The 27989-nt window shown below is 33.3% G+C and overlaps 1 protein-coding gene across 2 annotated transcripts; it reads left to right on the top strand.

Moving 5' to 3' along the window:
- Nucleotides 1–1703: 1703 nt before the first annotated feature.
- On the top strand, nt 1704–27930 carry LOC146166440 (tyrosine-protein kinase CSK-like). Of its 2 annotated transcripts, XM_083391010.1 has the most exons (13): nt 1704–1817; nt 2970–3050; nt 3457–3558; nt 5548–5630; nt 6076–6097; nt 7949–7983; nt 8912–9131; nt 10636–10738; nt 14132–14300; nt 15263–15436; nt 16534–16729; nt 24466–24552; nt 26273–27930. In XM_083391010.1, the coding sequence occupies exons 1-13, from the start codon at nt 1806–1808 to the stop codon at nt 26441–26443; spliced, it is 1455 nt and encodes a 484-aa protein (XP_083247136.1). In that variant the 5' UTR covers nt 1704–1805; the 3' UTR covers nt 26444–27930. The 2 variants fall into 2 exon arrangements, with proteins under 2 accessions (XP_083247136.1, XP_083247137.1); XM_083391011.1 differs by lacking the exon at nt 2970–3050 and having other exon boundaries at nt 1709–1817.
- The last annotated feature ends 59 nt before the right edge of the window (nt 27931–27989 follow it).

Genomic DNA, 27989 nt, shown 5'->3' with positions numbered 1-27989 from the left:
CGCAGGGCCAAAAAGGTTGCCGACCCCATATAGTGAGATGACCTAACTTAACAGTTTATTTTCCACAAATCCCAACAACCACAGTTGTTTTGCTGTTTCTAGGTTAAGTATTTGCTATCTATCGATTTTACCTTTTAACATTTATTTTCGAAAGAACTGATTGACCAGGAATGGCAATAACCAATACTTACCTCGATATTTGTCACGGATGACTTGTCTTGTTTACAATTATACTTTGTTGCACATTAGTTTTTTGTAACGTAACCTAGGTTCACAAAAAGCGCTTCTTGATAACGCGGCGTCTGTGTTACGTCACAATGCTAATGTCGCCTACGTCATGTCGCGAAGTGTTGGGCGGATGTAAAACTCAGTCAGAAAAACGTCAAGAACACGAGGTTATAACCAATTTCAAAACTTTGCATTACTAAAATTATTTCGCAATGTTGGATTTTAAATTATGAATTTAAAGGTTTGGATTAGATAGATTCAACATTCAAACATAAAAAAAGTTGCAGAAACGTGTTTTTTGTGCCGATAATGCCTTGTAACCTCTGTAGGTGGTTGACGTGTTATCTTTCATTACGAAAGGAACCCGAATATCAACTTTTACCAAAAATTTTTTTAGAAGTTCATAGTTCGAGCCTTTTTAAGTAAATATAACGAACACAATATAGTTTAAAGTTTAAACATCTCTTCGGGTGCGAATAATAAGGTAAAGTTGATAGATTTTATTCGTTGTTTAGTGAAAGTTTAAATAAAAGGATAAATTTAATAATGCAATCACAGCTATAGGAGAATAATAAATTAATTTTATATTGCTGCATTTAAACTTTTATTTCACTGTTTCGGAAAACTGTTTTTTTTTTATAGCATACTTTGTTAAGTTGCTACTTTTTTGAAAGGTCTTACAATTTTTCACTCCAGAATCCTACTATGGAGCATGAGTTTTACACGGGTAACACTAATTTACGCAATGATGAATGGTCGGAACGTTCACATTATTATTATTAAATATAATAACACTTGACCCACCTTCACCCAAACGCTAACCCCCACCCTAGCCCAAATATTGTGCATTGGTTTAATAATTGTTTTAATGGGGTAACACTTAAATTAGTGAGCGTTCCGACCATTCATCATTCTGTAAATTAGTATTACCCGTTTTACACTACCACATTTTCGTTCGGGTTTTTTTTATTCTCAAGATTATTTGGGTTAGCCAGGTGCGAGCCACAATGGAAGTATGGCAAGTGCACCAACGATAGTTTTACAACAGACTAGACCTGCACCCCTGAAAATGATTATGCTACCTGGTTTTTGCCATATGTTAAAATTTTTTTTTCGGGAGTGCATGCACCCGCAAGGTGCTGCCATACTTTCCAGACAGGGGTTGCGAGTTAGCATTTACGTGGTAAAGTATTATTATGATAGTAATTCTCCCATACTTATTTTTGGGTTTCTTTGATTTTTGCATGTAGAAAGTAATTCAAAAAATAAAAAGGTACTGTATCCAAAATAAATAAGCAAATAGCGCCGAAATAAGTATTCGGGAATAAATATAATAATAATACTTAACCCACCCAAATGCTAACTCGCACCCTAACCCCCCACCCCCCAAAAAATGATACTTATGTATAAATGTTGTCCTGGTGATTTTTACAGTCTAACCTAAAATAATGCTGTTCTTAATCATTTAAAATATAAAGTGGTGAAATTTCACAGAATTAGGCCTGATTTTCAACTGTTGTAAAAAAGCAATGAATTAGTTCAACATTTGAGGGTTCGGATAAGTTTTGAGTTGCAAAATGGCCAATGTGGTGAGTGTTGTTTTTGCATGTTGTTTTATGGGTGTAGAAATAAAAAGTGCTTACTTTTTGTTGGGTAATACTAATTTACGGAATGATGAATGGTCGGAATGGTCGGAACGCTCACTAATTTACGGAATGGTCGGAATTGTCGGAATGGAATGAATAGGGCCGAAACTAATTTGATGAATGGTCGGAACGGAATTAACTGTCGGAATGAAATGAACGAAGCTGTAGGAACAGAATGAACTGTTGGAATGAAATGAACGAAGCTGTAGGAACAGAATGAACTGTCGGAATGAGATGAACGAAGCTGTTAGGGTTAGGGTTGGGGTTGGGGTTGGGGTTGGGGTTAGGTTAGGGTTAGGGTTAGGGTTAGGGTTGAACTTTCGGAATGAAATGAACGAAGCCGTAGGAACAGAATGAACTGTCGGAAAGCTTCGTTCATCTCATTCCGACAGTTCATTCTATTCCGACAGTTCATTCTGTTCCTACAGTTTCGTTCATTCCATACCGTCAGTTCATTCTATTCCGACAGTTCATTCTGTTCCTACAGCTACGTTCATTTCATTCCAAAAGTTCATTCTGCTACTACAGCGTCATACATTCTATTCCGACAGTTTATTCTATTCCGACAGTTCATTCCGTTCCGACCATTCATCAATTTAGTTTCGGCCCTATTCATTCCATTCCGACAATTCCGACCATTCCGTGAATTAGTGAGCGTTCCGACTATTCCGACCATTCATCATTCCGTAAATTAGTGTTACCCCTTTTTGTTGACAATTTACTGTATTATAAAGTGCATTTCTTTGAAAAGTATTGCCTTAAAGATATTTTTATATATAGAGAAAGGGAGAAAGTTATGTATTCAACACAACCCTTAAAACAGATAACTAATAATTCAATTAACGCCTTCTTACCTGTTTAGTTAAAAAAATGTTTGTGTTTATTTATTTTTTCTAAGAATCAATAAAAGAAGAGTTTAATTCTTGGTTTTATTTTGACATTATTTATTTTTGCTGCACCTTTAGCAAATCAGTGTTTCCTTAACTTGCTTTGAAATGAGTGGTTTAACAAAATACAGTGCAATGAATTGTTGCATCGATTCTTTATTTATTTATTTATTTATATTTGTTGCTTTTGTGTTTGTAATTACTTCAGCCCACCGGAAGATTGATTGACCTTGGTCAGGACAAAAGGAGTAAACCTGTTAATTATGAGAATCATGAAGTTCAGAGCACTGTAAGTGTAAATCGTGTTTTGTTTGCCAAATTTTGTGAAGGTACATTTCTTAATTGGGGTTGTGTTTTGCTTTTAATTCTTTTTTTACAAACAAATGATATATTAAAAAATGTGTCTTTAAAATTATTTTGAAAAATTGTAACATGTGTTTTATTTATACAAGAAAGTGAAATATTTAATTTAATAAAAATTTAAGTTCTAAATTTAGTTTTTTTGCAATCTGTTTAAAAAAATTAAAGTTTGTGATTAAAATGCTTGATAAATACAAATTTTAATTGTTTAACATACAAGCCAAAGCAAGTTAATTAATTTACCCAAATACAAACAAAGGTTAGTTGACTTTAGTTCCTCTTTCTGTTTACCTTGTCTGTCGAGAAGCAAGTTCTTAATCATTTCTCTACTGCAGGTATTTTCGCCAGGCACGATTTGCGAGGGAGCATATGATTTCAAGAGTGAGAATAAAGGAGACCTTCATTTCAAGAAAGGAGAAATACTCACTATTATGATGGTATGATTCTTTACAAACTTTTTGCAATTATTAAAACATAAAAATTCATTAACTTTTAAACAAATTAGTAGATTAGTATATTTTCCAAAACATATTTTTTGTTTAACAATGTGTAGTTGTTTAGGAAAGAGTGGCATTTTTTTGTTGGTTGCTGGCAGATTTAAAAATCCCAGATTTACTATTTTTTATCTATTTGATCGTTTTCGCTTTAACCAATTGAATAGGTAAATTTCCCATCGACAAGGCCAAGGAAATCCCACATATTAGAATATAGGAGTTATGCTGACTATTTAAAAATAAACAAAATAATTATGTGGGTAAATGGTTTTGTGTTTTACAAGCAACATCTAAATAAGCCTTTGTCCATGTGATACAGAAAATATTACATTTAGAAGAGAAAGTTGATTGGATTATAGAAAATATCGAAAAAGAAAGGAAAATAGTATAGAATTTAGAAAGAAAGCTATTTGAAATAGTATTACAATTAAATGTATTTAAAAAGCTACACCATTTCCTTGTGATTCAAAGCGAAAGTGTTTTGTATTCTCGTTTTTGTTTAACAACTTGCTTTATTTTGGCAAATTAATAATTCTCCAAAAGCAAACAATTTTGTTTGTTCACTATTAGGTTTTATTTTCAAAATAAACAGCTGAAAAAAATATTGTAATTTGTTAATGTAATCTATTCCAATGCATGCTTTGTTATCATTTAAATGTAATAAACACCATATAAAAAGTACAATTTAATTTATTTGCAATTTTTTTACTTTTTATGTGCAAGGACACAGAACAAATTTAGATTGGTGCATTAAATCCCACAAATCAGTTGTCTTTGTATTAAAAATATATTAAACATTATAAAGGTTAATTTTTTTCTATTTTGATTTTTTTCTATTTAAATATATTTCAAAACCTAGAAATTTGCAGGTCATTTTATTATTTGTTATTTGCAACTTTAATAAATTATTAAGGCATTTCTGCTGTTTCTGTATGCACTGGCCAATTAAGTGCTGCAGCTGGTCAACATACGACCTGCTTTAAATGTATTTCTGGCGATTTCCTGGGATTTGTTGGGGACAGAGTAATTGGGTTTCCTTATTAAACCAGCTGAGAACCTAATAGCTACTTATTTATTAAGTTACAGCGTAGCTAATCGAAGTTATTTGTGATGCTTTTTCTATTAATATTTAAACTTCCTAATGAAACAGTTAGTAAGCAGAGATAATTGCCTTGAAAGCAGATTTATGCTTGGTGCTTGCATTTTATTGAGCAGTCTAAATATTCACCTGATTAAAATTAAGAATCTTTTCTCAACATGTGTTTTGCTGCGTAAGTTCCTAAATTAAAGTGCTTAGATTTTTCTTTCAAATGCCATTGAAAATCACTTTCAACCAAATTTGGAAATAAAGCTGTTTTATCCTGCCTAATACGCCATGCTTTTGTGTCTACAATATAAACTACTGTTGATCACCTGTTGGCTCAAGCTTATGATTCATTTCTCATTGTGATTACACCTCCTACAATCGAGTGGTGGTTGTGCACATCAAGCAATGACAGCATATTTTTGCTCAATATATCTTAGAGTAAACAAACTAAAGGAAGTAGAGACCTTAATATGACTGTGGGCCTTAAACCAAATGACAGTTGGCATTTGCAGTTTTGTGTGAAAGACGAATGCCACCTTAAGCAATAATGGGACAACTGTTAGATCTCAAATGTCTTGGCTATTTGCAGCGTACAAGATGTCCAGTTATATTTTAGCAATGACTGTTGATTAATTACTTGTTTAGTGTACCAAATACCACTAAGATATCAGTTTTCGTTTGAGTAATTACTTATGTTGAGTTGGATTCAGTTTCAATCTTATCAGTTATTTCTTATATTTAACTTTTTCAACACACGTGTACCTGTGTACCCCAATAGCATTTATGTATATATACATTGGTTAGTGTTTTATTTTGTGATGTAACACTGTTGATTATGATGTCAGAATACGAGGGACTCCAACTGGTATAAAGCTCAAAATCTGAAAGGCGACAAAGGAATGGTCCCAACTAATTACCTGATAAAAAAGTAAGCTTTTGTTGTGTTTTTACAATTGTAACCTTTTTGGGAAAAATTACTGTCTGTTATATGCTTATGCTTATGCTTATTTGAATTTTTAATTCTTGATGCTAAATAATATATGTATCATAGACTGCACATCATGTGTTTCTCTTGGTAAATGTTTAATTAAATGAAGTGTGCCATTGTCATATAGATGTATACATATTTACATAATAATATTTTTCTAAATGTAAAAAACTTTGAAGCATTTTGGCTGGAAGTTGTAGTTAGACATAGGATAAATATCCCTTTATACCAATAGCAATGAAACACAATGTTTAATAACCAGAGTAAAACTGTGATCAGATCTAAATGTAAAAAATTACCTAAATTTGGTCTTAACCTCTTTCATATTTTTAATCTAAAGGTAATGCCGTTACTTTAAATCCTGAAATATTACTTTATTTTATAGATCGGATCCAAAAGCTAACAATGTAAGTCACTATTTCTACATATATATTAATTTGCTGTGTTGTTTTGTTGAAAAGGTTTTGTTAGTCTAGGGCTGCTAGGAGTACTGCTTATATACCTAAGCAAACATTAGGTACACTAGTATAAAGCTATTTAAACATTTGATCTGGCTGGTTATTATGGATCAAAGTTTAATGTTGTCTGGAGTAATCGATTTTTTTTTTATCTAACTCAGTGTTTTCAAACTTAGAATGAAAAATGTGCAGGACCATAAGCAAATATTTTATTTATTCTCTTGTAGTAAAAATAGTTTCAATGAACATTACATAAAAACATTGTAAAATGAAAACAATAACATAATAAAATGGTTTATAGCAACGTTTATTAAGATAGTTTCAACTGCTTTGTTACATTACTTATATCTTTTTTCGTTGGGTCAAAAAATAACTATTTCATTTGGTAAGCAAACTATTTCATAAACTTTTCCTTTTTTAAAATAATTTTCAATTAATGTTTTTCACTAAAGTTGCTGAACAGATGTTATTTATTGCCTATTGTTTTAACATTAGGCTAAGGTGGTTACAAAAACCAAATCAGCAAAGAAAAATTCTGCGAAATACAAAGCACCAAAGAATGGGGCATCAAGCTCAAAGACTAACGTAAAATTTAAGAGCAATAAAACTTTTTATCGCTAAAAAGTTTTTTTATTATGTGGCTGCAAACAAATAACATTGCTTAATTATTATAGATTTGCCTAATCTGCTTACTTAATTATTTCAAAACTCAGCAATATTACAATAGCTTGCTAATTGTTTGAAAAACGCCTCCTACTTAATTCTAAGATATTGTGAATATCGCATTTTGTATATAACTGAACTGCTTTATAAACAGATTGAATGTTTTTAGTACTTAGGGAAGTGTTGCCTTAAAATGTTGACCAAATCATAAGTAGTTTAAACTCTTCTGTAACTCATTATCTCAAGCTGGGCATTCAAAACGCACCTCATTATTTTTTATTGCTTTTAAAAGTTATTTTTGCAAATACAGTATGTTTTGTGGCTAGAATTAGACTTCTAGTCTTTGTATAATGGAAATATAAAACTATGATGCATATTTTTTATTGTTGAACTTGGCTAGAATTGCTACTTGTTGGTATTACTGGGGTTCAGATGAAAATCAAAATAGCAGTCATAGCAACACACAAACAGCTGAAAATCCCAAGGCAGCATTGATAACATTGTGGTTTTAATTGTTTCATATCAGCTAATCAAGCATATATCCACCTAAAGCTTTGATGTTCAACTTAAAATAGAGTGGTATGTCATCTTTTTTGAAGGTGTGAGCCAAGCTTAGTTGTAAATCTCAATATTAGTAGGATTGTAACGACAGAACACCTTCTGTTATTATATAAATCCTATATAAAGTTCAACACTTTATATTTCTCAACAACAATTAGTTGCTGGTAGCTTTTTTTTTGCTTTTTAATTTTTCCATGTGATATAAAGTGTAATTCATTAATTTTTATAATTATTTGTTTGTATTTTATACAGGGTGTGTATAAAAGTCTTTTTATATGCCACTAACTTTTGCCTTTACCAAAGAACTAAATATCCAATTAGTAAACTGACAAAAAAGATTAAAAATCAACATACTGTATAACAATTTGGTAATCAAATATATTTATTTGTCAGTAGGTAACACAAATATCTGACAGATTTGCACAGCAATAATAAATGTGTGACAATATTTTGTATATATATGATTAAACAGTGTTTTATGGAATAAAAATATTATAATGTACATAGCTATTGTATGTATTGTAAGGTACTTATCTGGTTTATGTTGCTCTGTTTAAATGCTCCCTGTGGTTTTAGATGTCACACAAGGAAGTAAAGCTAACCGCGATGCCGTAAGTACATTCCTAACCTAAACAATAATACTAAGCACTTTTAATACAACCTTACACAAAGCTTTAGAAGTTTGACAGATGCTTTGAAGCATTTTAGGGTTTACAATAGAATGATATAACAATACTTTGAAGCAAAACTTTTTTTCCACTTTTGTTAAATTTTGAAATGTTAAGTAAAATATTGCTCAATAATAAAAATCTTATTTTTTTTCATTGTTTAATTAAGTTGCCTTCATTTTCAATTGCTTTCATTGCCACAAAAATATGTGTAAGTTCTGTTTCAAAATTATGCATTTTATTAAACAAAACTAAAAAAAATGAGTTCTAAATAGATTTTATAAAAAAGTTAACATGTAATGCATAAACTTAGGAGCATATTGGCTGGAAGTTTGTAGTAAGACATAGGATGAATATCACTTTATACCAATAGCAATAAAACTTGATGTTTAATAACCAGAGTGAAACCAGGATGAGACATTTTTTAAAGGAATATTTATTCTTCCAATACTTGCATCGTCAGTTCCATAAGTAAAGTAAAATACATTTACATAGCAAGGTAATAATAAAATAATAGAAAAATTGAAAAACATATGAAAGTTGTACTTCTAATCTGCACTGCTTTCGTATGTTTTCAAGTTTTTTATCTTGTTTTTACTTCATGTGTATTTATTTTACTTATGGCAACTGGCGATGCTAGTACAGGAAAAAAAATGTCTGATCTTGTGTTTCACTCGGGTTTTTAAACGTTGAGTTTAATTGTTTATATGCCCGTCAGCGGAACAGTGATCGACAAGCAGAAACCTGCTGCCAATGGTTTCGGATTTCATAAAGATACGCCCATTTATATATCACCTTACAACTGTATGGGTTTGATGTTCATTCTCCATATTTTAATAGATGTAATTTAATCTTGATCTTTGTATTCCAGATGGTTCCATGGAAAAATATCACGTCAGGCCGCTGAGGATCTTTTACGACCTCGTCACGACGGACTTTTCCTCGTCCGAGAATCTACAAATTTTCCCGGCGACTACACCCTCTGCGTTTGCTTCCAGGACGAGGTCGAGCACTACAGGATTATTTACAAGGAAAACAAACTCACAATCGACGAAGAAGAATACTTTGAGAATTTATCCAAACTCGTAGAGGTTGGTTTCTTCTCATTTCTTTTTGTATTTAAAAAAATGTGTGTAAAACAAGTTTTAACATCCCTCGTTTATTTATTTCTTCCTTAAATTCAAAAGAATGCTCAACTCAGATAGTTTTTAGGTTAAGTCAGAACACCTAATATTTTAATAGTACATTAATTTAATGGCATTGGTTTATTTATAATGCTGAATGCTTGTTTTTTAATTTATGTCAGAAATAAGTTAACATATTTTTTATCGAATTCAAATGAAATAAATAATGATTTTCTCATCTTTCATTTCAAACTTTTAAAGTTTTAGATTCCTGTTAAAAATCACATTTTAGTGTCACGGTCCTCCAAGTAAAATCCCTTAATGCAGCTGAAATGTAATGCAATTGACCCAAGATAAGATCCAACTATTAATTATTTAAGGAGGACATTACATCAGATTATTTATTACCCTTCAATCCTGATTAAAATCTCTTTGTTCTAAACGTATAGTTCCTGTAGGTTCAGCAGTTCCTTATGTAAAGAGTTTTATACCAATGGTTGGTTAGAATTTTGGCTTGCTGTTAGGATTTATTAGGATCTTGTTGTTTTTAGGTTTGTTTTTTTATATTACATTCTGCATAAAAAGTTCATTCATATTTGCAGTAAACAAAAACTTTAAACGATATGATTTCCAGTGCAACAAAAGTTAGCCAACCTTTGATTTACCAATAACAATACCTAATTATTTTTACTACAATAAGGTTACTATTACTATTTGGTTTTCACTTTGAAACAACAATATATAGTGAATACACCTGAAGATTTCATATTGTTTGCCAGATTTTAGGTTTTCTGTTAGTTATATTTACGTCATCTTTATTATTTAGTGCCATGCCTTAATGTGCATGAATTATTCATGGGGTACTTTTTACTGCCGTGTTTGCATAAGCTGAACAGCAGGTCATACATAATGAAATGCTGGTGGGCATTATTCTAACAAAATTTAAAAATGTTTTTATAATATTTGTACTACTTTTTTTTTTAATTTGAAAATCTATTTTTTATAATTGGATTTTTTTTTGTGGCAAAACTTTTTTTATCTTTATCATTGTAGTTGGATACCAGTTTATATTATTTTTAAATGTAACTTAAAAAATCTCATTTACTTTATTTTGTGTTACAATTTTCTTAATGTTGATAAAATTTAACTTCTAAAGGTTTAATATGATTATTTTGTGAATTTTGCTTATTTCCAAATATACAATTTTGTCCTAAATTACTTTTGCTTTAAACCACCTGTTTCTTCCAACCTTTCAAGAAGGTGTGTGACACACCCCAGAAATAGTAAATAGATTGTGTCACCCCTACAAGGATTGTTCAGTAATCACCATAATGTCACATAAACAAAACTGGAACAATAAACAATCACGTGTTGCAAGAGTTGTATTGACAGTGTGGTGTTCCTCTATGAGAAACCTCCCCGGTTGTCCTTTTCTGCTTTAAAAATTCTCATAAAGCCTTTTTATCCACAGCATTATCATCGCGACCCAGATGGACTGGTTTGCATTTTGCAAAAACCTCTCCAGAAGAAAGGAGGCCTCGAGTTTTCCGTCGACACAGATGACTTTAAAAAAGGTAAAACAACTCCACAAAATCTGTATCAAACACTTGGTCAAAATTAAGTTTTATGTTCATGACTCCTGAAAGCTGGTGACCTTCTTAATTGTTTATGTCAAATATTCTTCCACATAGTTAGTTCATAGTTAAAAGGAAATTAAGAAAACTGTCCTGTTCACTTTTTTATTAGTATTACATTTTGGCTACACATCTAATTTCATTCAAATCTAATTTTCTTAGTGTTCCATGGTTGGGATTTTTTAGAAAACTAGCATAATTTTTCAGTATTGAAAAAACCATGCAATGCAAAATACAGAAATAGTGTATGCTTATAAAACGCAGGACATCAATGACGTAAAACTATATAGGTTTGAATAATTTGTTATTGTTGCTTGCCTAAAACTGATAGACAATTAAGATGTGAACTGTGTTGATGCTGGTTTTAAAACAAAATTGTTTAATTTAAAATTAACCTATTGACCGGCTTTTTTATTTGAACGGAAGTAAGCCACAGAAGATACAATGCGTTACATGACACAATGAGGAAATAGATTTGGTGCCTGCTTCCATCTGTGCTGTTCTAACACTGCCGCTCTTTTTTCTATTGAAATCTTTTAAGTATATATTTATACAGATTTTATAACCAAACACTAGGGATGTTCAAAGTAGAATCCCAAGGTATTCTAGAATAATAGGTTTCGAATCTAGAATAACGAATCCAGAATAGCGAATCCTAGTATATTTTTATTAAATTATTTATCCTCAATTTTGTTTGGGGAAGGGATTAATCTTAATCTACCCTACAGGGCTCACAATCACAGCAATAAATCACCCAAACAATTCGCTAACATGTGTACATTATAAAAAAAATCTCCCATATGTTTAGCATTCTTAACAACTGTCATCTGAAGCCGTTCTGTAAACTGTAATATGTCAACTGTCCAGGTTGTGTCCAAAACTTATATTTTTGCCAATAGTGAGAAAATGCAACACTGCACACAGAAGTCTTAAGCAATTCGGTCCTGTTTTTTAAAGCATTGTTAAGTCTTAGTGCTTCTTTTTTGACTAACCTGATCTGTTATGCAGTCAAATGATGTACTGCAAATAATACAAAGTTATTATTGATATAACGAATTCTTGACAATAACGTTGTGCATAACTGCATAACTTCGCTGAATATTGGCTTAAAGTTGACCTTAAGTAACCCCATAGCGCATTTTGTGGACGGCCAGCACGTTTTGCAACGCTATGTTACTTTTGCAACTTAACACATTTAGGGAATTTGCGAACTCCACACCAGACATTACACGTTACCCTCTCGCCCAATAACGCTTGATTGACACTTAAGTATTAGACAAACATTATCGCGAGACGCGGTAGTTGGTCGCCCAAAAAAACGCTGACACTGCACTACCAGGTTACATTTAAAGCAAGCTCTGTAAATTGGTCGCCGCAGCGACAGGCCAACTTACCACACGCGTTTGTACAATTAGGCGCAACAATCGGCGGTAAAACATTAAATTATATCGGTTCCAATTACCCGAAATAAACGGCAGAATTGGATTCGAATCCCATCTGGATTTGAATCCAAGGATTCGATATTCTACTTTGAGCATCCCTACCAAACACTAGTGATTACTATTTTAAAAAATTAAACAATAATCTTACAAAGTCTTTTTCCTACCAAAAAGGCTAAACTTTTTTTAACGAAATCTTAGTCAATTGTGAATTTTAACTACTAAAGTTACTATAAACCAATTTTAGTTTAAGTATAGGATTGTTGAAATGCATTGTAAACAAAAAGGTTGAATAGAAATTCAATTTTAATTATGGATAACCAATATTGTAAATTAGTGCTGCCAATTTTTCTTGTTCATGTGAGTAACAGTGATAGTTTACTTAAAATATAATTTAATAAGAATGGAAAATTACGTACATAAAAACAACATGTATTCCATATTAATAATTGGTGTACAACTGTACGTGTGCTCCTATCTTGACAATTGTTGCATATCACTGTGAATTCAGACTGGATGCAAAAAACTTTTTAAATAAAACCATTTAAAACGAAACAGTCACCTAAAATTTTGTATCTGTACTAATTTGTAGGTTTGCAACCACCTCTAATTTGACTGCTTTCCGTATTTATGCCTGTTTATAATAATAAAGAAGTGATTAAAAACTTTTCAAGTATAAGTTTTTACGTTTTAAACCTCCATGAAGTACAATGTGTTTCACTGTGATACGAACAAGCTGAAGTGAAACCATGTTGATTTACGACAATTACTTTTAACTTAAGGTTATTCAGCTTTGTTTTGTGCAAACAAGCTTCTCAACTAAAGTAGTGTTGTATATCTGTACTTATATCAATCTTTCGTTACTTTGTTTCCTTGCTAAACATTTACTAATTTCACAGTTTTCAATAATCTTATGCCCAGTGGTTTCAAACCTTTTTGGCAAAATTATCCAAATGCATTAATTCTCTAACTCTGTTCCTGTAGACTTATAGATCCATCTTTTTTTTTGAAAAAAACCTGTCTGTATTATAAATACATGTCACCCATGTAAGCTTATACACTGTTTATAACAGAACATATACTATTTGGGACTTAATATTTTGGGATTATTGCCTTGCCAATGTATTAAGGGCAGTGGTTAAGTAATGAGATAGATAGCATGTATTTTGTTTCAGTATGATAAAAAATGGTTGACCAAAAATGATTTTTTTGCTAGGCTACCAGTGTTTAAAATTAGGATCAATGTTTATTTGCAAAATATCTTTGGTTAAGTATGAACATTTATTATTTTCCATTACAGGTTTTAGTATAATCAAAACTACGTGTTTTAGTATAACACCCCAATTTGGAAACCACTCTATCAAATGATTAATAATATTTTAATTAACTGTTATTTATAAACGTGATGGTTAGACTTGGTTTGTTTTCCAGTCTGCAACCCTGGTGTTGCCCGACTATCAGAAATCATTCCTTCCTACATTAATTTATCACATCCCACGTGCGATGCGTAGTCGTCCAATGACGAGTCGGGATTTCTTACTCATTATGACATCACTATACCGGTGTGCTTTAATGCTGTTGACATGTTTATTTTGAAGCTAATACCATGAACTCCAAATAATAAAAAAACAGAAAGCCCTATTTAACTTTATTTTTATGTCCTTTTCTTTTAAATTAAGTTACAATTACATGTAGATTGCTATACATGAACTGATTGTATAAGGCCTTAAGGTTAAAGTTCTTTATTCAGTTTTTATATATTTGTAATAGATGGTGAAAACAAAATCTATTGGAATTTAGAGTTAGGAAACCAAGAAAACATAAAATGTATTGGTATTTTTAATTTACATTTGTTTTAATCCGACTTATTTAAATCTTTAACAATTTTTTGCAGCCGGTTGGGCGATTAATTTCCGTGATCTCAAGCTGGGGGCGATTCTCGGTAAAGGGGATTTCGGTGATGTCTACGAGGGTGTTTTTCGCGACAAAAAAGTTGCGGTCAAGTCGGTGAAAGATCGTTCGAAAGCAGCCCAAGCTTTTCTTGCTGAAGCCTCAGTTATGACGTAAGTTTAGACTGCTTAACCGTGGAACTGTTGCTGTAAATTACATTATACAAATTTGAAAAAACGCTCGTTGTATTGCCGTATTTAAAAATATTTTGATTTTTAATTTATGGTTGAAAATATACTGCCTTTTCAGGGTTGTACATTTCTGCTTTTTATTTAGGAAACATTTTGTTTTATTTTTGACTGATTTCAAAATTTTGCTGCAACCATTGGACTTTTTCTGCTTATTAGCCAAGGTTTTTATAAAAAAGTGTGGGTTAAATTCTGTTTTTGAAAAAATACAAAATATTGTACAGTTGTACACAGTCAGTAAACACAAAAATGGTGCAACATTAGAATAAACATAAAGAAACACTAGTTTCTATTTTTCGGTCAACCTAATTTTAACCATGATCAAATTAAAAACATTAAAATATAAGTCTGGTATATATATTTATCCTTCAAAGGCTTTGCCAAATTAACAAAGCAGTAGGCAATTTGCAAAAACTGTCCAATAAGTTTTATTTACATCTTTGTTTATTAACATAACTAGATTACGTTGGCAGAATAATTCCATTAATTTTCAAGTGTTTCTTTAAATTTTTGTTTTTAACTTGTGCTAATTTTATGCAAATTTTCTCGATTGCATACCAGCAGCTTCAGGTCTTTTGTGTAGTTTATTGAAAATAAAACAAGTGTAATAATAATTTGACTGTTGTTTGTTATTTGCCAAATTGAAACAACCACAATCTGTAATCTGCTTCTAGTGCTGGCAGCGTTTATTTGGATTAAAATTTTCGCTTTAACAGTAAGAAAACAGTAAAATAAATTTATTTTTTTAAATGCAAAATGGTTTATTATAAAACCAGGTGGTACACAGATACTGTAAAATAATGCTTGTTGGCGTGCATAAACGGCATTGTAAATACCAAATACACAAATGCAACCTAGTGACCCAATGCATTCTTGCTTTTCCACAGATCCCTCAACCACAAGAACCTCATCCAACTTCTAGGTGTTGTGATCCCAAGCGCAGGAACGAACGACCCAATCTACGTTGTCCTTGAGTTCATGACCAAGGGTGCCTTGCTCGAGTACCTCAGGTCAAGAGGTCGATCTCTAGTCTCCAGCGCAGACCTTCTCAAGTTTGCAAAGTAAGATATCTATGTTTTTTCAATAAAAATAACTTTTAAGAAACTGTTTTTAAAATCTGTCATGTTTTGTACTTTGTTTATAAAAATCGTTTTTTTTAATCTTTCCATTAAAATCACTGGGAATAAATTAAAAAACAAATGTTTTGTAGTCGGTGTTACAAATTGATATTTATTTTCTTATCACCAGATAATAATTTATTAATTTATCAAGTTTTTTAAAGAAAGGAAGTTTTTGTTTCAGGTTAAAGTGAAAATGTAAATAAAAATGTTTGCTGCTTGTTTTAGTATTTACTTCTTAAATTGAATATTATTTAATTCCCTTATATTTGGAATATTCTGGGTAAATATTTGTATTTACCCACATAAATGGGCTGCAGTGTAAGAAGGTTACAACCTAGAGTTCTATAAATTATTTTTATTGTTGTTTTACTGTTTCTGAAGTAATAATGTCTGTGCTGTGTTATTCAGTATTTTATCTAACCCGTGTTAACTGCATTGAATCGTGAGCAAAATAGTTTCACCAAATACGATCCACAATAGAGTTTGCGTATAGTGGACTTTTGCCCCCTTAAATACAGTCCCATTCTCACAACCATTTAGTTTGTTCAATAAATTTTGCACACAACCATTATAATATAGTTTGGACAACTTTATCAATAAAGCACCAGGATTTTATATTACAAATCTGCTGCTCAGTAAGTCTTATATTGTTCATTTTAATATATACAATCCCTAGAGATGAAAGCAGTAGTTTTTTAACCATGTTATTGCAAATCACTATATATTTTGAAACATCTTGAAAAAGTTTTTTTTTTACACTTTGCTGTTATGGCTTACACTATCTGGCAACAATTTCTTAAATTAATAAAATTACAGATTTGCCGTTCATGTTTGAATTAGAAAAAAATGTTTAAGGACTATTGATATTGAGGAAAGTCATTTAGTTCACAACATTTCAATAAATTGTTTTTTTCAAGATAACTAATTTATAAATTTATTGTTACAAAAAATCAACTCCTGAAACAATACTTAAAACAATACTTGAATTTAATTACCTAAATAAACTGAACAGAAATTTAACCTGTTTTTTTTTGCAGGGATATTTCATTAGGGATGGAATACCTCGAAACGAAGAAGTTAGTTCATCGCGACTTGGCTGCCCGTAACATCCTCATCGCTGAAGATGGGACGGCAAAAGTGTCCGACTTCGGTTTGGCTCGCGATGCTTCCTTCAACTTGCAAGGAGGAAAGTTCCCGGTGAAGTGGACGGCGCCGGAAGCACTCAAAGAAAGTGTAAGTTTAATGAAGTAGTGATTTAATCTCTTGTTTTGTGAAAATGTTTGAATTTTAGCTTTATACTTTGAAGTAAGTTGAAAAATACTTTCATCCAAATAAGTGTGAAATTTGTGGATAAGAAGTACTTCAAAGCAGATCTTAAAGTGGATATATATTCATGTTTTGTTAATTATATTAATATTTGTGTTATTTTTTATTATCTTTTTTTATTGATTATAGGGTAACTGCATACCTTACATTACTTTATGGAAAATTCAAAATCTGTTAATTTAAGTTTATTCTGTACAAGTGACACACTTTTATAGCAGCACTATTAGATCCTTTGGATTGCAAAGTAATGATTTTAATGGTCTATTCACATTTATATGTCAAACTAATTGATAGGAACCATCGACGCCCACTTTCTGACTTTTGGTGTTGTTTGCATTGACTTGTTCTAGAAGGGAAGTTCATCGGTAAACTGTTTCTGAAAATCTTGCATTGTTTGTAATTATTAGATTGGTCAATTGAATGCTTTTTTCTGAGAAACAGCATCTATTAGTGAGTACACTGCCATGTAAATGCAGCCATTACGCTAGAACGCCGACCTATCTACTAATGCCAGGAAATACTTGGCAAATGCGTCCTCGCAATTATTTTTTATTGCGTTTAAAAATAAAGGGCAATTAGCTTTTGAAACTTGATGTATAGCAATGTTTAGACTTTTTACAAGCAAAACCCGATAATTTTCTTTTCTTATTCGAAGAGTTTACTGGCTAGAAATTGATGTCCTTGACATTAAAATTTGTAACTAATTGAAATGACATAAATGAAATGAGTGTAACGTTACAAATAAACCGTGGAAATACCCGTGAATGCCAGTGTTGTTTAAATGTGCGACGCTTAGAGAAACTTACTCAAAAAGCAAGTTGTAATCCCTAACCTAAGCCTATTTCTCTAATCTGATTATTGTGCAGCGCTTACATGTATTTATTGGATTTTTCAGATTTCCCAATTACATTAGAATTAAAGCTCAGATTTTCCCAACAAATGGAATTTAATCTCCTTTCTTAAATTGTTTTATATTTAAGTTAAATCACACTCAATGTATAAAAGATAACTGTTTTAAGGTGTGAAAGGAATGTAGTAATGAACAAAAAAAACCTTAATAATAAAGTAGCCTTTTTTATGAAGCCTTTAAAATTCTAGCACATAAGCAATACAAGACGAAGTATTATATGGGCCGAAAATTTATTTTCGGGACATATCTTGTTTTTGCCGTTATTATATGGGCCGAAAATTTATTTTCGGGACATATCTTGTTTTTGCCGTTATTCTTTTTTGGTTTCCTATGGTTTCCTATGGTTTCCTATGGTTTCCTATGGTTTGTTTCAGACCGACTTTTGTCCGAAGCTTTATAGAAAAAGTAGACATCGTAGAACCTTCAAATTTTCAGACATGGCGTAGAGTGGTATGTAGGTGCTTTGTAAAAGTTTATGAGGCTGCACTCCCAGGGGCCTTTGTTTGGGGGGTAAAAACCTGAAATATTGCGTTTTAGCACTTTGTAGCTAACGACAGCCATCTAGCAGCAGAAAAACTTTCATACAGAATTCGTTCATATTCGCTTGCTTTGTCCAGCTCGCGTCGCGACGAGGCGGCTGCTGGCATCCCTGCTGCGCCCTATTGTCCCGCGCGTGCAACATTTGTGTTGGAAGTGGCTTGCCTAGTAAAACTATGCACATGCGACTTGCCTTTCATAAAGAGGCCTCTCTAAGTAAAAAAACCTATTGCTCTTACAACACAAAATATTTTACCACCGCAAATTTAAATGCGAATCCTACAGGCAGTGTACACATCTCTGTTAGCACATGTTGTAATTGTTGCACCATTCAAACATATCAACACCAGGTCTAAGCAAATATAATTATACAATTGCCGCAACAACAAAAAGCTTAAGTTTAACGCATTCTTAACGACGACGTTACAAAGCTACGTCATAACATGGCGTCATAAATAAATAAATCTTGCGTTTATTGGATTTAAATTGGCAAAACTTTCAATATAAAACGTGGCTTATTAGGCACATAAACGTGTTTGCATATTGCTCAAAACTACAGATTTAAACTCTGTTTCAACAGTGATTGCTCAGACCAAGGCATGGTAAAAATTTACACAGTAAAAGTTGGAAAAAGTATAGCAAACCATAGACGTTAAATCATTTAGAGAGAATGAAAATATTGACTTTTTAAACATGCTAGCTGACCAAAATGTGATAACATGGCCGTAAGCATTATCTACGTAAATTTTTATTGATCAAATGTATGTTTCGATCATTTGCCAAAATCTACGCCATATTTGAACCCCCTTCGCTTCAAAGCCATAAGTTATTATATTATTATACACAACTTATAATTGTGTGTAGATATGTTGGATTGGAGTAACATACAGAACAGGTGCAAATAGCAAATATTCTCCAAATACGATGTTTCCAATATTCTCCAAATCGTATTTCATCGTATTGTCGCGGTAATACACAAAGAGGTAAGGCCGTGAATAAAGTTTCACCCACCGTACAATTAACGGAGGGAAGCATTTCGAGTAGGGATGTTCAAGGCAGAATATCGGCGACACATTTATAATGCTTGCTTTAAATGCGGCGTCAGCATTTTTTGGGGCGACCAATTACTTCGCGATAAGCTTCGCCTAATAATTAAGTGTCAATAGGGTGTATTTACCGCCGCAAGTTTAAATGCGAAGTCTTAAGGCAGTCTACGCCTCTCTGTTAGCACCTGTTGTGCATCTTGCTCCAACCAGCATACCAACATCAGGCCTAAACTTATCTAGCAAAACTTTCGATTTAATAGTTTGCGTATTAGGCACGTAATGGTGTTTTTCATATTGTTTGAAACGACAGATTTAAAGCCTGTTTTAACAGTGATTGCTCGGACCAAGCTATGGTAAAAAATTACCTAGTGAAAGTTTGCAAAAGTATAGCAAACCATAGGCGTTAAACCATTTTTAGTCTTTAAGAGAATGATAATATTTGATTTTCAAACACGTAAGCTGGTCAAAATTTAATAAAATAGCCATATGCATTATCTAAGTAAATTCTATTTATCAAATATATGTTTCGATCATTCCCCAAATTCTACGCCATATTTGAACCCCTTTCGCATCAAAGGCGCCGCAAATTTAAATGCGAAATCTGGTGGCAACTCTAATCCAACATATCAACACCAGGCCTACACAACTTAAAATTGTGTGTTGATATGTTGGATTGGAGTAACATACTATACAGGTGCAAATAGCAAATATTCTCCAAAAACGATTTTTCCAATATTCTCCAAATCGTATTTCATCGTATTGTTGCGGTAATACACAAAGAGGTAAGGCCGTGAATAAAGTTTCACCCACCGTACAATTAACGGAGGGAAGCATTGCGAGTAGAGATGTTCAAAGCAGAATATCGGCGACTCATTTATAATGCTTGCTTTAAATGCGGCGTCAGCATTTTTTGGGGCGACCAATTACTTTGCGATAAGCTTCGCCTAATAATCAAGTGTCAATAGGGTGTATTTACCGCCGCAAATTTAAATGCGAAATCTTAAGGCAGTGTACGCCTCTCTGTTAGCACCTGTTGTGCATGTTGCTCCAACCAACATACCAATATCAGGCCTAAACAACTAGCAAAACTTTCGATTTAATAGTTTGCGTATTAGGCACATAATAGTGTGTTTCATATTGTTTAAAACTACAGATTTAAAGTCTGTTTTAACAGTGATTGCTCGGACCAAGCCATGGTAAAAATTTACCGAGTAAAAGTTTGCAAAAGTATTGCAAACCATAGGCGTTAAACCATTTTAAGTCTTGAGGAGAATGATAATATTTGGTTTTCAAACACGTAAGCTCTGGCCAAAATGTAATAAAATGGCCATGTACATTATCTACGCAAATTCTATTTATCAAATATATGTTTCGATCATTCCCCAAATACTACGCCATATTTGAACCCCTTTCGCATCAAAGTGGGGAAGTTTTCGGCCCATATCTGTTTTTGCTTGCAGAAACAAGTTAAGGAAAATGAAAAACAAAATATGAAATATATAATATAAAATACACAATACAAAATACAAAATATTAAAAAATAAAAAGTGTAAAATAAAAAAAATATTAAATAAAAAAAAAAATAAAAATAAAAAAATAAAAAACACACAAAAAAAATAAAAAATAAAAATTAAAAAATGAATATGAAAAATTAAATTGAAAAAAAATAAATAATTAAATAAAATCAATTTAAAAAAAAAATTAAAACTAAATAAAAATAAACACTAAGCCCTGACAATATACCCCCTGACAAAATATACAACAACCGCACCCCCGTCTAGTTCTTTTTTGGTTTCCTATGGTTTCCTATGGTTTGTTTCAGACCGACTTTTGTCCGAAGCTTTATAGAAAAAGTAGACATCGTAGAACCTTCAAATTTTCAGACATGGCGTAGAGTGGTATGTAGGTGCTTTGTAAAAGTTTATGAGGCTGCACTCCCAGGGGCCTTTGCTTGGGGGGTAAAAACCTGAAATATTGCGTTTTAGCACTTTGTAGCTAACGACAGCCATCTAGCAGCAGAAAAACTTTCATACAGAATTCGTTCATATTCGCTTGCTTTGTCCAGCTCGCGTCGCGACGAGGCGGCTGCTGGCATCCCTGCTGCGCCCTATTGTCCCGCGCGTGCAACATTTGTGTTGGAAGTGGCTTGCCTAGTAAAACTATGCACATGCAACTTGCCTTTCATAAAGAGGCCTCTCTAAGTACAAAAACCTATTGCTCTTACAACACAAAATATTTTACCACCGCAAATTTAAATGCGAATCCTACAGGCAGTGTACACATCTCTGTTAGCACATGTTGTAATTGTTGCACCATTCAAACATATCAACACCAGGTCTAAGCAAATATAATTATACAAGGGCCGCAACAACAAAAAGCTTAAGTTTAACGCATTCTTAACGACGACGTTACAAAGCTCTGTCATAACATGGCGTCATAAATAAATAAATCTTGCGTTTATTGGATTTAAATTGGCAAAACTTTCAATATAAAACGTGGCTTATTAGGCACATAAACGTGTTTGCATATTGCTCAAAACTTCAGATTTAAACTCTGTTTCAACAGTGATTGCTCAGACCAAGGCATGGTAAAAATTTACACAGTAAAAGTTGGAAAAAGTATAGCAAACCATAGACGTTAAATCATTTAGAGAGAATGAAAATATTGACTTTTTAAACATGCTAGCTGACCAAAATGTGATAACATGGCCGTAAGCATTATCTACGTAAATTTTTATTGATCAAATGTATGTTTCGATCATTTGCCAAAATCTACGCCATATTTGAACCCCCTTCGCTTCAAAGCCATAAGTTATTATATTATTATACACAACTTATAATTGTGTGTAGATATGTTGGATTGGAGTAACATACAGAACAGGTGCAAATAGCAAATATTCTCCAAATACGATGTTTCCAATATTCTCCAAATCGTATTTCATCGTATTGTCGCGGTAATACACAAAGAGGTAAGGCCGTGAATAAAGTTTCACCCACCGTACAATTAACGGAGGGAAGCATTTCGAGTAGGGATGTTCAAGGCAGAATATCGGCGACACATTTATAATGCTTGCTTTAAATGCGGCGTCAGCATTTTTTGGGGCGACCAATTACTTCGCGATAAGCTTCGCCTAATAATTAAGTGTCAATAGGGTGTATTTACCGCCGCAAGTTTAAATGCGAAATCTTAAGGCAGTCTACGCCTCTCTGTTAGCACCTGTTGTGCATCTTGCTCCAACCAGCATACCAACATCAGGCCTAAACTTATCTAGCAAAACTTTCGATTTAATAGTTTGCGTACTAGGCACGTAATAGTGTTTTTCATATTGTTTGAAACGACAGATTTAAAGCCTGTTTTAACAGTGATTGCTCGGACCAAGCTATGGTAAAAAATTACCTAGTGAAAGTTTGCAAAAGTATAGCAAACCATAGGCGTTAAACCATTTTTAGTCTTTAAGAGAATGATAATATTTGATTTTCAAACACGTAAGCTGGTCAAAATTTAATAAAATAGCCATATGCATTATCTAAGTAAATTCTATTTATCAAATATATGTTTCGATCATTCCCCAAATTCTACGCCATATTTGAACCCCTTTCGCATCAAAGGCGCCGCAAATTTAAATGCGAAATCTGGTGGCAACTCTAATCCAACATATCAACACCAGGCCTACACAACTTAAAATTGTGTGTTGATATGTTGGATTGGAGTAACATACTATACAGGTGCAAATAGCAAATATTCTCCAAATACGATTTTTCCAATATTCTCCAAATCGTATTTCATCGTATTGTTGCGGTAATACACAAAGAGGTAAGGCCGTGAATAAAGTTTCACCCACCGTACAATTAACGTAGGGAAGCATTGCGAGTAGAGATGTTCAAAGCAGAATATCGGCGACTCATTTATAATGCTTGCTTTAAATGCGGCGTCAGCATTTTTTGGGGCGACCAATTACTTTGCGATAAGCTTCGCCTAATAATCAAGTGTCAATAGGGTGTATTTACCGCCGCAAATTTAAATGCGAAATCTTAAGGCAGTGTACGCCTCTCTGTTAGCACCTGTTGTGCATGTTGCTCCAACCAACATACCAATATCAGGCCTAAACAACTAGCAAAACTTTCGATTTAATAGTTTGCGTATTAGGCACATAATAGTGTGTTTCATATTGTTTAAAACTACAGATTTAAAGTCTGTTTTAACAGTGATTGCTCGGACCAAGCCATGGTAAAAATTTACCGAGTAAAAGTTTGCAAAAGTATTGCAAACCATAGGCGTTAAACCATTTTAAGTCTTGAGGAGAATGATAATATTTGATTTTCAAACACGTAAGCTCTGGCCAAAATGTAATAAAATGGCCATGTACATTATCTACGCAAATTCTATTTATCAAATATATGTTTCGATCATTCCCCAAGTACTACGCCATATTTGAACCCCTTTCGCATCAAAGTGGGGAAGTTTTCGGCCCATATCTGTTTTTGCTTGCAGAAACAAGTTAAGGAAAATGAAAAACAAAATATGAAATATATAATATAAAATACACAATACAAAATACAAAATATTAAAAAATAAAAAGTGTAAAATAAAAAAAATATTAAATAAAAAAAAAAATAAAAAAATAAAAATAAAAAACACACAAAAAAAAATAAAAAATAAAAATTAAAAAATGAATATGAAAAAAAAAATTAAAAAAAAAAAAAAATAAATAAAATCAATTTCAAAAAAAAATTAAAACTAAATAAAAATAAACACTAAGCCCTGACAATATACCCCCTGACAAAATATACAACAACCGCACCCCCGTCTAGTTTCTTTTTAAAATTAGGTCGATTAAAATTATGATTTTACGGTCTTAAATGGTCTATTACAACTGGCCCTCAAATATGTAACGGTTTTCATGAAAATACAGATACATAGTGTTTTTTGAGTGATATATCGGTGATACCGACAGGTTTTTTTTAAGATTTGGTTTGGGTGACCGCTAAGTAGTTTTAAGAGACCCAAAAAACAGCCATATTTGCTTAAACGAATTATTTATTATTTTTTGGGAAACCGCTGGATAAATTTGGGGACCGTTTCGGTCCCCAAAAACACCTTAAAAAAAACACTGGATACTGATGTCCATAACTTGTTTTTTGTTTCGCCAGAAATTCTCCAACAAGTCTGACGTGTGGAGTTATGGGATTACTCTTTGGGAGATGTGGTCGTTTGGGAGGGTTCCCTACCCCAAAGTTGTAAGTCATCATTATGTATTAAACTGTTATTTTCTAAACTTTCGCCCCCCTGGACACTACATGCTGGTTAATCAGAAGCTTGGTCTATTTTGAAAGGATATGCGATTCATTAGGCACATAGAAGAGATACATATTTCTCGAAATAACGGCATTAATAGTGTTTTTAAATAGAAATTGCAACCTGAACCTTTTACCCCAACCCTGCGAGATTGTTTAGTTTGGCCGTAATTACGCCGGAGTAAGCCGCCACCAGCAAGTTTTACTTTATATGTTACTTGGAAGGTCACTAGGCATATTTTGCGTTTTAAAACATTGTAATTTCCAGGATAACCACACAACATGGTATAATACTTTACAGATTAAATAAAGGCGCGGCTGTCTCTCCAAAATTGAATGCAATTTCACTTTTTGCGTTACAATTTTTCACCCCAATGCATTTACTGTCTAGTTTAAAAACAATTGCAAAAATGATGAGCTTTGTATCCGGTGTTTGTGCATTTCGCAAAACTGTTTGGTAAGCATTGACCGAGAAAAACACACTTTTATTGAGTTAGGTTGGGCATTTATAAACCGGCTAACTGCATAATATTATCAGCAATGCTAATCACCAGGAAAAATAGTTTTCACGGTAACAACCGGCTTCAGAGTAATTATGATGTGTTACCTCATAACGAGGGACGCCAAACGGGGTTTATTCGTAATTTGTTCCAACTCAGATCATTTATCGTAAAATGAGAGGTTTTGCATTTAAGTTCCCTGGAAACTTGAGCCGCATGGTTTAATTAACCTATTAAGTTTAAAAAATATATTTGTCAAGTCGAAACCGCCTCGTCGGTTTGCAAATACTTCTTTAAATTATAATTTAATTTGGCATCGATTTGGCGCCGAAATCTTATTTTGGGCCGGCACCGATACCACCAAGTATCGGACGAGTACCGATACGACCAAAGTATCGGACGAGTACCGATACGACCAAAGTATCGGACGAGTACCGATACCACCCTAGTATCGGACGAGTACCTATACCATCAGAGTATCGGACGAGTACCGATACCATCAGAGTATCGGACGAGTACCGATACCACCCTAGTATCGGAAGAGTACCAATACCACCAGAGTATCGGACGAGTACCAATACCATCAGAGTATCGGACGAGTACCAATACCATCAGAGTATCGGACGAGTACCAATACCATCAGAGTATCGGACGAGTACCGATACCATCAGAGTATCGGACGAGTACCGATATCACCAAAGTATCGGACGAGTACCGATATCACCAAAGTATCGGACGAGTACCGATATCACCAAAGTATCGGACGAGTACCGATATCACCAAAGTATCGGACGAGTACCGATATCACCCTAGTATCGGACGAGTACCGATATCACCCTAGTATCGGACGAGTACCGATACCACCAAGTATCGGACGAGTACCGATACTACCACTTGGTATCGGCTTCGATCCGAGATCGGACATTTCTGTTTACAACCAATGATTCAACCGTCCAAGTAGACAATTTGACACCCAAGTTTTATGAACGTTACACACACATATGTTTTTAACGACTGTGATATAGCCCTTTGGAAGTAGATTTTTGACGATTGCGGATGACGTATCATTATTACATCATCACAGACTGACCGTATCTGTCTATCCATGATGCAAGCAAGGTTTGCTTCCGGTGCACACTCTAACTTTCACTTTATTTTTTCAGCCGCTCAAGGATATCCTCACAAAGGTTGAGGCTGGCTACCGCATGGACTGCCCGGAGCGTTGTGAGCGTAGCGTGTACGACCTGATGTTGAAATGTTGGATTAAGGATCCGCAACAACGCCTGTCCTTCGCACAAGTTGTCAAGGAGCTACAAAACATTAAGCTCACGTGATCTCGTCGCTCGCGTGTGACGTCACAATCAACCACTGTTCAAATTTCCCGCGCAAACCCGGCGCGGTCTCGAATTCGGGGCATCCGCCGTTGTAACTTTGTGCTGAGATGATTTTAATGAGATCTTTCCTGATTTTTTAAACGCAGCAATATTTTGGACCGATCAGTCGCAGTTTGTTTCAAATATTTCAAGTTTTGTATTCTTAAAGTTTCCAAATCTAGTGGATCCATGTTTATTCGTCAGACCCCATTAAGTTATTATTTTGTTCACCTTTTTGTATTTTAGGATTACTTTCAATATGATATATTATTCAAATCCGCGCCTGTTACTTAAATCGCCATAATTTATCGACTTATGAAACGCAATCCTCATGTATAATGTGAAAATCCATTACAAAACCCCTGAAAATGACGGGTACGGGATTTTCGCAGATAAAAAAACACATTTTATTAACCAAAAATGTACGTTTTTTTGCTATTTTTACTCCAATGTTTAACCAAATGCCAAGGTTTTATTTTTGTTATATTAGCAATAAGGCATTTTAATTGTTGTTTCGGCAAAAAGTTGTGCAAAGTTGAATATATTCCATCACTAACCAACTAACTGTTGTACATTTCTTCTTCGTTTAAACCATTTTCTCTTTTCTCCAGAACTTTACTATTACTTGGGCTGGCCCGGGAGTTAATTTTGTAACGCCCTGTATATACGCCCGCCTTTTGTCGCCTATTTTTTTGATACGCCCCACCCCTGTCAGTCTCAGATGTCAATCAAATCACTGAATCATTTTGGTGTAAATCGTCGTCATTGGCTTATTACGTCACTATCAAGTGGTTCTTTTATATTTTTCCACCGTCATTTCGCTTCGTTCAGTCCCAAGTGGCCACAGCGTTGTGTTACGTCATAACGCGTCGCTTTGTTAGGTCACAGGGATATGTTTGCACGTACCAATGTATTTGCATTCCTACCAACTTTGATTCAAAAAATGTGCTTAACAGGTTTGAACAATTTGACGCCCGATAATATTTCAAAGAATACGCATGTCAAAAATACCATTTTTCAACAAGACATCCCACTTTCTAAATTAGGCAAATACAATTCTAAGATTTCAAATCACCTAATATCGATTTTTTTTAAATATTGACGCCTCAAAAAAAACTTCTCATTATTAAATACTCACCTGCTTTTTTACCTCGTAAAAATAATTCCTGGCATTTTTTTGTGATAAAAGAACACTTTTTTCGCAAATCATGACCAACCAATCACTGCTCTTTACTCGACGTAAAAGTGTACTTTTTATGTCGCTGCCTTTCCTTTGTCTCCCATCAGTGACGTCGCTATTTGCAATATTACGTCACTAAGGTGTATTGGATCACAAACGTCGGTTGAAGCGCCACAAGTGCGCCACCAGCGGCGACACGCCCCCTTTTGTGTATCGCATGCCACGCCTCTTTTCGTAGTTGAATATCTTCGGCAATAGAAACGTTATTAACGGCAAGTCGTGTTTTATTTTTATAAATGTTACGATTTTTAGAATAACACCAAGTTG

The sequence above is a fragment of the Ascidiella aspersa genome, chromosome 1 (assembly GCF_963924565.1).
Source record: "Ascidiella aspersa chromosome 1, kaAscAspe10.2, whole genome shotgun sequence".
Taxonomy (NCBI): domain Eukaryota; kingdom Metazoa; phylum Chordata; class Ascidiacea; order Phlebobranchia; family Ascidiidae; genus Ascidiella; species Ascidiella aspersa.
Note: the sequence above shows the minus strand (reverse complement) of the source record. Positions and strands in the feature narration are given on the sequence as shown.

Bases quoted from the DNA above. Each gene is read 5' to 3' on its own strand.
- LOC146166440 (XM_083391010.1), top strand. The intron at 9,132-10,635 runs GTTGGTTTCTTC...TTTTATCCACAG, and splicing joins ATTTATCCAAACTCGTAGAG to CATTATCATCGCGACCCAGA. The intron at 10,739-14,131 runs GTAAAACAACTC...AATTTTTTGCAG, and splicing joins CACAGATGACTTTAAAAAAG to CCGGTTGGGCGATTAATTTC.